Here is a 15,743-nt window from a genome sequence, read left to right as displayed (position 1 = left end):
GGGGTTGGGGGGGGGGGGGGGGGGGAGAAGGAAGAAAACCCCCAAGATCTACAACTGTTTTAAGCACTACTTCTCTACGACATTAGCATCTGATACAACCAACTGAACTCAAGGAATTAGCATAAGATAAACATATTACTCACATACTGTTGAAGAGCTCTCGGTATGTTTCGTCACCTTTACCTTCCGACATTAGGCTGTCCAGTTTGTCAATCAGTTTTGCTTCCACCTGCAACATATAAGTGTGGTGTAAACAGCTTCTTTTTCCTTTAATGAGATTAGAGAAAAATTGAGGGAAGATTTGTTTTATGTAAGGGACTTTGCTAAATGCACATCTTAGAATTATTGGTCAATCATGTAAATCTGGTAAGGCACTTCATCTTTTTGAAGCTGTTATCATTCCCAAGGTTTGTGGGGTTTTCTTTTTTTGGTGGTTTTTTTTTTTTTTTTTTTTTTTTTTTTGAGGGAGGGAGCTAATTTAAATTGAGCAACGTGACTTTAAAACTACAGGCTGAGTAGCATTTGCTGCTGCTAAGGCAGCTATCTATTTATGGAGTCAGACAAAAAGCACACAGCCCAAATAAATTGCCTGAATTCTCACTGCAGGGCTGTAAGCACAAGCCATTTTCTTAGACTTCAGTAGAAACACAATGTTTTCTCACCTGCACCCCACTCATTTATAAATTAATTTTAAAGTCTGTACTGTCTAGAACACCTGGGGGCTCAGACTTACTTTCCCAACCTTCCTTAACTGCCAGTGCATTTGGCTAAAAATCCAATTTGCTGGATTTATGTATTAGCTATCAAAGAAACTTACATGACATATCTGGTGGCTAATGACTCCTCCAATGCCTATTTTAAAGTGTATTGATTATAAAAAATAAAGAGGTGAGGCTACACTGTGTGTTAATATTTCAAATCTCCTTTTCAGCAGTAATATATTAGCAACCACAAATCTAGGGGAGAAACCAAGCTGTCGTCAAGGTATTTTATTAGAGAATAAATCTATTACAATTTATATTTAAACCCAAGCTGAAAACACAGAGAAGCCGAACAAGTGGATTTTTTCCTTCTCACTCCTTGTTAACATCTCTATGGTGACTTTTAACAATAAGCTTATATATTGATAGTGAAAAGCTACCTACTTACATGACGTGCACTCCTCTGCTCTCAATAGCTTGGTTTGTGTTTCAGATACAACTCCCACCCTAAGCATTATGATTGCCTGGGAGTAATTCAAATACTTCTGCTTTCCTCCATTTGAAGCAGCACAAAGGAGGGAGGGCACTGAGAAATGGTTTGAGGCAGTCTGAAAGAACCGAGTGGGAGCTGCGGGAGCAGATGGCACACTTGGTTGTTCCTTCCTAGCCCGTTAAGGTGTTTGAGCAGCAAGAATACGTGATCCTTACAGAAGAACATTCCTCAGAAGGACCATCTGATCTTTCTTCATACTAACCAGAAGGGAAGCTAGTTGAATCCTATTTAACCAGTAGTCTGTACTGCTGTAAAGCAGAGATGAAAAACCACCACAGCAAATCAGCCTTGTTGAAGACAACTCAAGTTTTGTTCTGCACTTTGGTGGGCCATGAATTTTATCCCTCGTCTTACATTACTAACATGGTAGCATTAACTGGAGAATCTTACTACCCCTGCAGAAAGTAAAAAGGGAAAACCCTGGTAATCCCTCTCCAACAGGTATAGCGTTGTGGCTACCTTCTCCACCCTGAACCACCAATGGCTGGGACCAGCACTCTCTGAAATGCTTGAATTTTGGTCCTGTTCTATAAACAGCTTCGCACACAGTACCTGTTTAAAGTTGCCACTTCGCCTTTGCTCCCAGTCCATCATGTCATGGAAAATGGGAATCATTACATTCCTCAGGTCTGGCTGAGGGATCAAGGTCACTTCCAGGAAGGGGCCAATCAATGCTGGAATAAAATGAAGCTTGTGTTCCCCTAAAATGAAAATGAACATGAACTTGAATGTGAATTGGGTGTCCTGTGAGCTATTAAGCAATCCAAATACTATCTGCAGAATTAAAAAATAGCACTCTAAATGTCTATAGGTTTTTTTCATCTCATGTCCATCACAGCATGGGCTATTTTTTAAGCCCCAAAAGTGAAAAGTTGCAGACAATATAAGAATATAAGGCCAACATAATTTATCAGATTTTATTATGCAATACTGAGTTCAGGGGGTTATCTGTATCCCAAGTTAGTCTTCCAGAAGGAGAACAAAGAAAGGCAAAGCACTCTCTAGGTATTTCACTTATTTTTCACAAGAACATTTTGGTTTCTAAGCTCTACATTCTTGTATTTACAAAACTGTTAACTGTCTGATGTTCTGTGCTCATCAAATAGAGGTAAGTACTTTGATTTTTACCTATCTTTACTTTTGCGAGTACAGAAATTGAAGTACATGTTTTGACTGCAAGAACGGGAAGATGTGACTCAGCTGTTCTCAAAACAACTCGCTTTAAAATCAATGGTAAAATATCTTCCATTAACTCACCATATTCTACTTCGCATAAAACTAAGTTCTTGTCAGGAAAGATAGAAATGGCATACAGTAAAGACTGACCATTCAGTTTCAGTTTTCCATGAGTAAGACTTCTGATATCTTCAGAAAGGGGGATTATGAATCATGACGCACTGACTTTCCAAGCTGAGAATTAATTTTTTTCCAGCCTGCCTCTGGATACTCCAGTGGGCAGTCACCCCTGCTTGCTGCTCTGTGTTTGTGCAAAGGAAAACCAGAATTTCCTTTGCTGGAAACATCCTGGGATGCATATCCATATGAAAGCAGGTTACTGTACAAGGATCAAGGCTTATGATGACTCTCACTGCTAAAAGAACTGTAAAATGCTGACTAGCATAACACCAATTATTTGAAATATCCTGATTACAGTATTTAATTGGACACATTACCAGATGAACTCCATATTGTCCCCCCAAAAACTCACCCCTATTGAAAGGCATCATGATTCCCTCCTTGCCTACGTACTGGGTTTCCATTCAGCAGAAAACAACACGAGTGGGGAGATGATGCACACTAGGGTTTTTCCTAGCACATGGGAAGGAGATGGGACCCAGGAGTGGATCTTTGATATACCAGTTTAGAAATACCCATCATGTATCCAAATAATATAGAGGGATGCCTTAGAGTCAGTAAGCAATACTAAATACTGTGAATAAGTAAAATATGCTACACAACAAATGTTAACAAAATATTAATAAGCAAATATTTCTTATTTCGAACATTTCTCTTTCTAGTACAGGCTGATCAGAAAGACCAGTTTTTTACAACTATGCATCTTGCTGGGGAAAAGATTTATAGAATTGAGATGACAGTATCTCAGTAACCACTGATGGTCTTCATATCTTTAACGAGCCCTTTAATGAAGTGAACTATTGAATAATTTAAAGATGACAAACATAGTGTCCAAATCTTCTATTCAGTCTTGATTTTCTTCCCAAACATTTAATTGCATTTCTCCAATGTTCATACTTTCAAACAGTTTGCAGAGTTATTGCTTATAAATATAAAAATGTTCCTAAGTTTATATCCAAGCATATATTTTTCTTGTGTTGTCCCATGTGTCACTTACATGTCAGTCACTGATTTGTTTATGCCTTTATATTTTAGTGCAACTAGGACTTAGGGGAAGATTTGATGCAAATCCAGCATCTCAAGAGAGCTTCAGAATTAAGATATATGTCTGTCCCTTAAACTGTTTGGCAACAGAACTGAAATTGTGAACATAAGTATATTTCCAGGTATAATAATTCTGCCCAAAACGAGCAGTACTTCCTTTTCTACTTTTCTCTGATGGTGTTCTTTCAGTTCTCTTTGAAGAAATAGGGATAGGTCAGATACAGTATCAAGGCTTAGAAAGCTGAGTTTAGCTATAAAGAAGGGAACTACAGATGACTAGGGTTGTCCTAAACTTGAATAAAGCCTTCACATGAACTTAATTATCAACAACTCTATCACTGGCAAGTGTATTTAATAGGTGAAGAAATAATAATTGCTTTTCATTTTATGAGCTACTGATGATGTGTTTAATTACTTACCTAAATTTTGCCACATGCTGAAGATTTCACATCCCATTGTTACGCGCATGTCACCGTATCTGCAACATATTAAAAAATAAGGCAAAACAGTGAAAGATCATTTAAGAAAATCAAGTTCATATGCCATTCTGTGACATTGTTAAATGAAATGTCTCATTTGCAGTCCATAAAAAACTACTTTAAAAGTGATGATTTCTTCCAAGTTTTTGTTCTTTCCATTGCACCCAGCTAAAATGGGATTCCTAAAGCCAGGTTTATTTGCAATATTGTCAAAGGTATCAGTTCTTTCTAAATGCTATACATCACTAACACAGCTGTGAAGCAAAAGCCATTTTTTGCATTAATTTGCTGTAGGTTTCTGAGAACAAATAGTTTTGCTCTAGCTTAAAGAAATACAATTAATTCAGACAACAGTGCGGTGCCTAGCAGAAACACCTGAACCACTGGAAAGCAACTTATGCATGAACTGGAAATTAGTGTTGGCACTGCTACAACATGGCTATTTTGTTCCCAATTTCTGAGCCAATTTGGGCACTTCTACGAAGGCTGCTATCAGCTCTGAAGACCTATACAAAGGGCCAGAACCAACTCTCATTCTAGTCAGTGGAAATGCTGTTACCGTTATCTTTTTGGTAGGCCTTTTTGCAACCTCCTATGTCTTGCATTTTGAGAAGCATTTGATCTATTACAGTTTTCTAGAAGCTGACAGCAGTACTTACTTTTCTAAAACCTTTTTCTTCTTGGAAGGTGTGAACATCTCCAGTTGCAGACATAACTGGTTTATAAAAATGACAGCAAGAAAAAAGTAGGAATCCCATATCTACAATAAGCATATGGCATTTGGTTATTTCATTTTCTCAGTACCACCATTTTATGACCACTCAAGATGCAAATTTTCAAATCACATCACTTGTTTCAGTCTCAACTAATAAATTACTTGAACTGTTTTTTGACTAAATTTCTTTGCATCCAAATATACTTTTCACCAACCCCAAAATGTTCAACAGAAATAAATCTATTTTACATATTCTACATCTCTTAAATGTAAAGGTTTCAGAGTTGCAGATAATTTTTTTTCATCCCTCCAAATCAGAAAACCTTCACCTTCTAAATTTAGAAACTTTTTGGGGGGTATATTTAAATAGAAGACTACAAAAAGTTATGCCTTTAAGTCCATAAACCAAAAAATTCTGACACCTCAAAAGCTATCACGCAACAGAATTGTCATTCTGTGGCCTGTCCAACTTTATAACATTATTTGCAAGTCTCACTTGCTGCAGGCTTTACTGGACAAAAACGAAGTCAAGTTTTGTTAACATCTTGCAGATATACAGATGTTTTGTGCACATGCTTCTTGGGTCAGATGTTGAATCTTCTACTTAGAAGATAAATTTAAAATACATTAAAATATTAATTATTAATCCAATTATAGATGCTCATGGCAGGAGGAAGAACGAAGTGTAGGGGAGCCTTATTCCAGACACTGCAGTTCTGCAGGATAGTAATAACATTGCTAAGCAAGTTTAAGGAACATAAATGCCTTGTCTACAGGCAATTCTTTTATCAGTTTTAGCTTCTGAACTTGTGGAACTTCATAAAGGATAGGCTTCCTCATGTCCAGTTATGTCAAGTAGATAAATGTGCAACCCTGCCAACCTCTCCAACAGGAGTCTGGATTTTCAGAGAAGCATCCACAACTCTGCTGGAAGTCAACAGGAGCTCGCTGTCTTCCTTAGGAAGGAAATTCTGCACTTTTTATGATGAAGCAATTGGACTAATGTCTCTTGGTTGGGCAGAATATTCATTCAGGTTTCCATGGGAATGGGTCTTTTCCGACGCATTCCTAGGTCTTCTCATCTGAATCCTAAAAGCATCATTCTGTAATTCACAGTTTATCATAGGTGCCATATCTCAGTATATGAGGTACTTGCATCTTTAACTACATTCACCATGCAGTGTCATAATTTTCTAATTTTAATTATGCAGCATGTTAATTGGTCTTGAAAGAAATTACAGAAATGCAAATCCACTTTTGATAAGTTTGCATCCATTCAAAAATTGAGTAATTTTCCTTTCTGTGATAACTCCAAAATAGAAGACAAATAATAAAATTAGCATCTATAATAAAAAAAATTGCTATGCAAAAATCCTGAATGAGTAGTCTAACATAGAGGCTGAAATAACAAAACGAAAAATAAGAAGAAATTAAAAAAACTCCACAGCGCTCCTGATTTTTAAGACAGTCCCATATTTAAGAAAAAACTTATCCCATAGCACTTGAAATTGCTGATTTAATATATGTTCTAGCTGTTTAGATGCTGGAGCTAAGTTTAATAACAAACCGCCAGGCCAAAGGATGATGTAGCAGCTATTGCATCTATCTTCGGCTAGACACGTTTACTCTACCTTGTAATCAAAGTTTTCATTTAAGAAGTTTTTACGAAGGGCATCCGAAAGATACAAGACTGTAGTAATGATCACACTGGGAAGAAAAAAAATGAAAAAGACAGTAGTTTTCATTAAGTGGAAATTCATATTTAATACTCAGAGTCAGACAATTTTCCAAAGAAGAAATAGATGTAGCATCTATGGTGGCATTAAATACAACATTTTAAACATATACAAAGACCTGACTACTAACAGTACCTATTGACAGAAAACATGCACATTAAGAAAAAAAATAATAAAAATAGGTGACATATAAGAATGTGTGCTGAAAACAGATGTTCTGTATAGGAGAATATAATCGGTCAAAAAGACAAACCATAGATTTTGTTCTGCAACTAATGCTGATATCAGATTTAATACATGCTTTGTTCTACTAGCACTAATATATACAGTTGGGTAATTTGCTCTCAGCCTTCTTGGTACTGAAAACACATGTGTTTACGTTATAAATATAAAATCTCTAGTAATTGCCAATGTACAATATTGACAGCCCTATGGACAAAAAGCCTTTTTAATGGCAACAGATAAAGGCAAAACTGCATGAGCTCTGTGAGAAAAACCTGCTTCTAAAGATCTCTATTCTGTACGTTGCAAATGGTCATACATTGACCTTCATTGACACCTGCCTGTATTCTATTAATCTATCTTAGATAAATATATACGACCAAAATCCTTTCACAGTGGTTGTCACCAGAGGTCAATGACAGCCTTGTTCATTGTAGCAACCAAGATTGGTAATCTACAGAAACAGAACATCCATAAAGATTATTTAAATATAATTCATTTCAAGATTCAACCCTTAAGCTAACCTCTGTAGCACTTGTGTCTATCAACATATTTAGTCAAACAAAAAAAACCCATATAAACCATTAAATTCTTTTTGGAAGTAGTCAGCAGTGGATACTTATGGGGGAAGAAAAAAAGATAAACAAAGAATGATCTTTTCGCTGTTACATTCATGTATTTTACAACAATCAACCGTTTAAAGACCTTCTGAGAAAAAGGTTGTATTTATACATTTCATTTAATTACCATTTATATACTATTAATACATCTAGTACTTACATGAACATGGTTCTTGATCTGTATGCTGTTACAATGCTAAAATTTGTTTCCCTTTCCATACTTTGGACTTTTTTTTTTTTTTACTATTTTTGCAATACATTCAAGAAAAAATATATTTTATTAAATATAACAGCAGCAATATATATATATATAAAGGGTATAATATTTTTCATTTTCCCAACGCTGAAGAATTATACATTAACCAACCCACCTAGGAGATAAATTATATTTTTCTTCTGGCACATTTGACAGATTTCAAGTTTATAAATACAAAATGGCTATGTATCATTTAGCTTATTACTAGTTCAAATGTTTGGTTCCATTTCTCTACTTTTAAATTGACTGTCCCTGCCAAACTTTACCTTCTGGTTTGATGTGTCTGAACACCTGTAACAGCCAAATCTGAGCCTGTTTTTAGAACACTGCTTGAGTCTCAAGTTTCATTTGTCCCTAGTTCCATTGCTCAAATGTAATTTTCATACAGAGTATTTTCTCAACAATTATATTGTAGCTTTTCTACCCAAGTAGCATTCCATGTTTAGCACTCATCTGTATAGTTTACCCCACTTTTCCACCAACAGGGAGTTACAGTGTGTGTACAGCTCTCCCTGTTGCAGCATGGAAGACAAAGCGAAACATTAGAAAACTGCAATACAAGCGAAGCTAAGAATCAAGGCATGGATAAGAAAAGAGTCCTGTCATTCTTGTTCTAGTGCGTGATTTAATTTACAGCCCATATGTTTCACAAAATGGAAATAGTCTGCATATTTCAGGAAGATGTTCTGATAGAAAAGGTCAGTTCATCAGAACTATTCTACGTAAAATTTCAACTGAAGTCCAAAGTAATAAATCCCTGAAAAACTGTATGCAAGAGAAAAATTCCCCAAGACCTCAGGAACTGCAACCATGTTGCCAAGTTTACATTACATACTTCTATTTATGTCTGAGACAATTCCTTTCTTGCCACATTTCCTTCCATGGCAGGTGAAACTGAAGACAAACATTTGCTTCAATTCTCATGAGAAGGTGATTAGAGTAGAAATCTTACATGCAATTTTTAGAATATTTTTTCCAGAATTTTCCTGAGATAACAGAATAATTGCAATGCAGGTATTTCTTGCTATAGGCAACATAGCTTAGGTTTGATTTATTTGGTAAGCCAAAGATATGATATGGATTAGTTGATAAAATGTGGTCTGTAGAATGAGAGTGTATATGTTGTAGACAAAAAACCTCAAAACATCAGACAGAATATAGGAAGATTGAGCCATTGTTTTTGACCCACAAACTGTTATTCTGAATCTACAACAAACTAAAATCAGGTAGGACAGAAAACATGGCTAAGCTTGGGGGTTCTCTTTCTTCTTTTCCTACAAATCATGTAGGTTCTATAAAAAAATAACTTAAAAAATGCACAAAGCAGCGACAGCAGCCAGAAGACAGATGGACAGCTGCCTGATCCAGTACAATACTCATATCCCAAGTTGCTTCCCAGCCAACAATTTCAAAACAACAACATTTATTTGAAATCCATTTAAGTATCAAACTAGAAAACACTGAGTTTGTGACAAGACTTGCTTTTCTTCCTCTTACCACCTGCCACAAATTTGTTCAAAACCACTGACTGTTTTACAGGAGAAAAACCTCTGCTTTTAGCTACTAAATTATTCTGGGCTCATACACAGCATGCTAACCCAAGGTCTGGTCAGGCCATTCTTGACGGAATGGCTTCTCCATCAAATTATCACAGCAACCTTTTCTGCAATAACCTGTCTGAAAAATCCAAAGCAGCAGAAGTTCAACAACTGGTTTGCTGCCTGGACTGCGCTCTGGCAACTTGGCTTTTACCTGGGCAGCCAATGGTAGAAAATGAAAGCTTTCTTTTTCCATCCTGATATGGGACAAATATATAACATTAGCTTCTCATTTCATCCTCTGCTATTTCAGAGTGAAATCTTCCCAAGCACAGAGATGTTTGAAGAGGTAAAAAAGTTTCTTTCATATTTCATAAATAAATGAAATAAACTTAAAGTCACATATATGTGTATATATCTAGTTATATGTATATAAACTTACTCATACATGCATACCTATGTATATATATGCTTTTTGTGACAGACTGAATGTCAGGTTCAGTTGTTAGTAACATTTTGTATTACATAAAAGCAAGAACGTTGTTAGCAACACTGTGTATTACATAAAAGCAAGAATTTTTGTTCATTGTAGGAGTCTCAGACTCCCACACCATGGGAGCTAACAGGAGTCTTCAAAGCAGCTATAATGATGAAACTAATGCTAATTCAATGTCTTCCTTTACCGTGTATTCCATTTGAGTTACTTTTTTTAAAAAATAATAATATACTTAATTAGATAACCAAAAGGATTCTCTGTTCTAAAGTCCCTGTGCCCAACTGTCAGTAGATACATTTGGAACTTTAGTATAAGCAACACACTATAGTAAATCTTACTTTACAGATCAATTATTTTACTGTAAATAATAATATTCATACATCCATTTTGTATACTTATAAAATTCAAATGAGAATTGGATGATCTATCATCTCTACCATTCACCAAAATGATGAAAGGTTATATATAATGATACAGAGATCTTTAAAATTAAAGCTTCTTGCATACCGAGAACAGTGGAAAATTAGTTCATTGTTCAATAATACATAGGCATAATATGTTATAAATATCAACCTTTTGCTCAGCAAGTAACAGAAACTCACTTTGCTCTCCAACAGCCTCCTCAATTCTTAATGAGACATGACATACCTGGAGTTCAGCTGAGTCTGTAAATGCTCTCAAAAGATGCCAGTCAATTAAAGCTTCAGGTAAGTGATTCTTTTCCTAACCTTAGGGTACCTTAAGCAAGTGGCCATTACACAGTGATTTCCAGTTGAAAGAGACATTATGAAGATGTTATCCAGAAGCTTCAATTTTAGTTTGGCATATTTTATTATAAAATTTTGGATTCCTCTCTGGCGCTAGGCAACTGATTCAGACATCTTCCTATATGACATGGTGTTCATTTACGGGTACAAATGGAAGCTTTGCTTAGAGGGCCAACAAGGTAGCTTACAACCTAGTTGATGTAGAAAGTAAGTCTATCCCTATAATGAAAGAAATCAGGATTATATTTTCCATAGCATATATAAAAACATATTTTGTCACTCAGTGGTAACATCCATGTTAGAAATATTTGATAACCATAAGTAATTATTTTGCTTTGCTGAATTTATGCTGATTAGCTCACTACAGATAATACATGGTTATGCAGTTTTAAACTGACTTAATTTCTGTCTCATTGCTCGACTGCTAGAAGCTAATAAACATTAAGGATTTTTTTGCACAACTAAAAAAAGATCTATTTCTCTGCTCTAGGGCTAAGTCTGCCTTTTTAAATGTTACTTTATTTCTCAAATTTTGGAAGTCACTTGGTAGTTTTATAATGCTAGTCATTAATATTTTTTTCATGTTGGGCATCCGGACATTCAGAACTACAGATTGTGCATGCATCATCGTGAAGTATCTTAGTTTCTGGATAGTTACAGATTTGTCTTCTTGAGCTCACAGTATCTTCTGGTTTGTTTGTTTGGGGTTTTTGGGGGGTTTCTTTGGGGTTTTTTTTGTTTTTTTTGGTTTTTTTTAAGCCCAGACACATCCAAGTATCAGATGCCACATCACTACTGAAAACACTGCAACAAGAAAGAAAAAAATATCTAGAAGCCAGAGGGCAGCAATATTTTTATATATAAATATTATATATTGAAAGAATTATGTCATTTTAAGATTTAAAAAATCTTTCAGGTAATTGAAGTCCTGAATATATAAATAAGAGAAAAAAATGATTTTTTTTTTCCCCTTTAGGAAAAGCTTATTACCTGATTATATCTTTGCCAGGACTCATTTCTTTCCTAGGCTCAGACAGGCTAAATCTCTCTTCCTGTAAATACCAGACAGTTTGAATTTTTATATCACTCCAGGGACAGGGAGGAGAAAAGACAGTGCTGCTGGTGATGTGACTGCAGTGATGGGTCAAGGTCCCAAGATACACCCTGCCTTCAGATTAGCTACCGTTTCTCGGGCTGAAGCCCAGACAGCCAAGGCAGCAGCCATCTGACACAGGAATAATGACAGTCATTTCATTCCTGGGAAGCAGGAGTTAAAAAAGATCCATGCTGTTAATGGATTACTTGATTATGCTCTTAAAAAGATGGGCTAGACCTTCTAGTTTTTCCTTTTAGACATGAATGGAGCAAGGAGTTCAAGAAGTTTTGCCTTCAATCCTGAAGAGTCTCAGACCACTGGAAGTGCTCTGGCTCGTCAAGCGAAGCTCAGAAAAAATGGCTCACAGCCACTTCCATCTGTGGGGCAGGCAGTGCCCTGATTTCTCATCCTGCTTCTAGGCTCTTCCCTTTGCGCTCAGAAGATGTTGGGTTGGGACAATTCTAGCAAAGCTACTGCTCTGTGGCTCTGTGCTTTTGAACACTCGAGGAAGCTGAGAGGCGGCAGTCACTGCAGTGGCAGTGGGGGACCCCAGTTAAAGGAAAGGAACTCCCGTTCAGAAACAGCTCCAGAAAAACTAGCGCTCTACAGCTGAGGAGAGAACAGAAGTGGATTTTCCTTTCTGCTGCCTCAAAAAGGAACAGAAACTAAGCCACAAATATCTAACACAGGAACGATGAGTCCTCAGTTCACACCACACTTTTAAGTACACCTGGCCAACCCCCTATTTCATAGCAAACCAGCATTTCTTCCACAAAGGAATGAACGCCGAGCAAAGCAATTATTGAATGCTGAATTGGTAAAGATGTGTTTACATCCCATTTCCTGGTAGTAATGCTTATGCAATTTTGCGTTATTGGGTTCAGTTAGCCCATCTGATTAGCTTCTCATGGCCAATTCCTAGCAGCAGCTATTGTCAACTTCTGCCCAACTTCTTTGCCTAACAGAACTGGACATAAAGTCACCTCCTAGATGCTCAAAAACAACAGGGATTAATAAAAGGAGATGTGTGATGATAACTAAAATACTGGTGCAAGTAAATATTCCTTTTACAGAACTTAGTGTCATCATCTTTAGCATATCTGAACACCACCAGCCTGAGAAACATGTGCCAAGGTCGTTCCTAAATCTTAGTTTTGTACATGTCAGCTGTTGCAAAGCCATCTGCCAAGCCAGCTGTTCTGGAATACATAACAATTTCTTAGATTATATATTTAGTCTAAAAGTTCCTATGTTTTTCCCCCGTTTTGCTGTGTTTCTCAATTTATTTCTTAAGCATGATTACCAGATGCAGGCTGGTATCAGCCATATCTTCTTTAATATCATACACAGAAACAAATGATCATATCCACTCTTTTGATTATTAACAATTTTTTTTTTCTGGAATCCAAAGTTGGCAAGATTAGTAACACTAAATGAGGTAATAAAAATGAGCAAAAAATGTTATTTTGTTCAAGTCATGACAAAGTTTGAACAAATGCTATAATGCTTGCATATACACACACACAACAAATATATATCACGAACACAAGTTTTGCCAAATTTAATTGTAGCAATAATATTGTTACTAGTATTCTGTACAGCACCATGAATTTAAACTCTCCTTGGAGCTGACAGGCACAACGGAGACTAAAACCCAATTTCCATCAGGCATTGCAATACATACCATGAAAGTTTAAGTCAATCCTAAATTCTGGATTCTTAGGTCTGCCCAGCACAACCCCCCTCCTCTGCTGACATTGGTGTTTGTATAATTGTGTTGACTGTTCAGCTGGCTTATCTGACCAAAGCTAAGCCTACAAAAAAGGATAGCTGGTGACATGGGTGAAATAAAATTCAATAGTTTTAGACCTGTCATAATGACTTCTCAGTAATGCTGGGAACCTGGTTCTATAAAAATAAGGCCTGAGCAGAGAAAGAATAGCTGAAAGACAGGTTACATCTCAAAAGTATCACTAGGCAATACTTAGAGCCCTACGTTACTGTTGCCTGTGCTGTACCTCATTTCCTGATCTGTGATTTCTAATTTGTGATTTTTCTGACAAACACTAAATTAACAAACATGCAAAAACATCGTTAATGATATTACAGCAGATAATTTCTTCTTGAGAGCAAACGGATCTTTACCAACTCAGCATTTCAACAAACAGATCTGAAATGAAGTTCTGTTGAGACTTGTCATTTACTACTTGGAAAACAAAGCTGTTGATGCTTAGCATCTTCATTCTGTAAAAGTATTTCTGAGTTTCCAGTTATATGTGCTTACTGTAATTCAGAAGAGAAAGAGGTACAGATTATATTATGAATTTGTTGTATAAAATTAAGTCCAGAGATTTTAAATCTTCAATTAAGAAGTGAAACAGTGCAGCCAGCATTATAACAGATATTTTGCATTTTTATTACATCCATCATATAACTTTATTTATTTATACCATGATCTTTGCATACTACCCATATTTTTTATTAACATCAAAAATTGCCTTACTTGTTTGCAACCAAACGCATCACTGTCCAGTCTTTCGGAAACATTTCTGGTCGTATTAGTATTCGAAATACAGTGAAAATCTGCAGCAGGAAATCCTTTGGAAGGAAAACAAGTGGTCATATGTCTTTGCTGCTTTAAAAAGAGCGGTGAGCTTTAAAAATATTTTAATCAGAGACACAGAAATAGCAGAATTGCATTTATTTTCAACGTAGATACACCTCTATTTTTCATTTTTTGATTCCCCAAGAAAGCTTCAAATAGTGATTTAATTAATTTTTCTTAAAAGAAAGAAAATAATGTAATGTGCCATTTGATTGACAGCAATGTATAAGAGAAATGTCAAAGATGCATTTGGTTTCCACCCATACACTTCCCCAAATGCGATCCTGAGAACAATTTGCAAATCAAAAAAGCACTTTACAAACACTAGAGTTCTGAATATCTCCTTAATCATGCCAGGTTTTCATCACTTTCAAAATTTATTCTAAAAGTGGCATTGTTTGGTGGGAAAGAGAGAGAGCATAAGGACAATTTTATCATTGGGTTTGCAAAGACCAGTGAATTCAATAATTATGCCCAGACCCCTGAACTGTTATCGCAGCCCGCTGGCTGTATGCAGGTCACTTAACCATTCTGTCTCATATGCTGGATCTATAAAAACAGTGAACACGTGAGCTACTCTGAACATAGAAAGCACTGCTTAAGAGCTTTCAGCATTATCTTCTCCTGTGTCATTTAACTCACTAATAAATAAACCGAACTATTTCTCTCAGCCTACGTTTTTTTCAGATTTTCTTTTCACAAATAAAACTACCAACAAAGATAATATTTCTAATGGCCCATCTTGATTGTGTATAGTATTGCCAGGTTTTTTTAGTAAGCTAAATGGAGCTTTTGGCATCATGAAGAGCATGTGGCAAGTGATATAACACACTGAACGGAATCAGCGTGGTGCCTGACCTTGCAATGTTTTGTATTGATTCTGCCCACATCACTTGTAGAGAGTTAGCCCAAACCACAAATGAGATGAAGATACAACCAAAGGATACCAAATGATTTTGAACACCAAAATATATTCTCAAGTGCGTTTACCAAAGTGTAGATGACGGGCATTGCACAACAGATGTCTTTCATTAGAGAATCACTGTAAAGGGGGACGAATGCAAGCACTGGGAAAGGCAGCTGAGATCCCTGCACCCACCCACCAGAGAAGATTACATAAAAGAGACAACCTGTTTTCTAAGCAAGATGCCAAAAAACTCTCTGTATTAAAGAGTATAAACGATATTCATTGCAGATAACATAGCGTTTGAACGCAGGTGACCAGCTTTACAGATAAACAAGTAGCTCTATGAACAACACATTTATGCCAGACTGCTTTCCTATAGCTTTGCAACCTGTAGTTACATTTCAACGCTTCTGCCTGCTCCTTTTTTTCCTTTAGGGGTTACCTCCCTTCCCTGTGCTGTAATCCCTGCAGCTCTTTGCCATAATCCCAACAATACGGCAATGCCTCGAATGCTGCTGTATGCCACCTCACAATAATGCCCCAAATTCTCCCATATCCCATTTTTATCCCATCTGTTGTCCAGACAAAACACGTGTTGCTGCTGTCAGGGAGCTAACTGACTGGCTGCTGAACTGAAGAGACCAAACAGCTG

At 36.4% G+C, this 15,743-nt stretch overlaps 1 protein-coding gene across 1 annotated transcript in view; it reads right to left on the bottom strand.

Annotated features, from left to right (window-relative positions):
* DOCK4 (dedicator of cytokinesis 4) overlaps window positions 1-15,743 on the bottom strand; it is a 248,424-nt gene that overhangs the window by 43,734 nt on the left and 188,947 nt on the right. Inside the window, exons 29-34 of the mRNA XM_010574107.1 lie at window positions 14,083-14,177; window positions 6,480-6,555; window positions 4,793-4,893; window positions 4,074-4,132; window positions 1,807-1,955; window positions 144-229 (exon numbers count right to left, since the gene is read on the bottom strand). Of these exons, the coding sequence (XP_010572409.1) occupies window positions 144-229; window positions 1,807-1,955; window positions 4,074-4,132; window positions 4,793-4,893; window positions 6,480-6,555; window positions 14,083-14,177 (566 nt within the window). The remainder of the gene's footprint in view (window positions 1-143; window positions 230-1,806; window positions 1,956-4,073; window positions 4,133-4,792; window positions 4,894-6,479; window positions 6,556-14,082; window positions 14,178-15,743) is intronic.

The sequence above is a fragment of the Haliaeetus leucocephalus genome, unplaced genomic scaffold (genome assembly GCF_000737465.1).
Source record: "Haliaeetus leucocephalus isolate CR32 unplaced genomic scaffold, Haliaeetus_leucocephalus-4.0 Scaffold406, whole genome shotgun sequence".
Classification (NCBI taxonomy): Eukaryota; Metazoa; Chordata; class Aves; order Accipitriformes; family Accipitridae; genus Haliaeetus; species Haliaeetus leucocephalus.
Note: the sequence above shows the minus strand (reverse complement) of the source record. Positions and strands in the feature narration are given on the sequence as shown.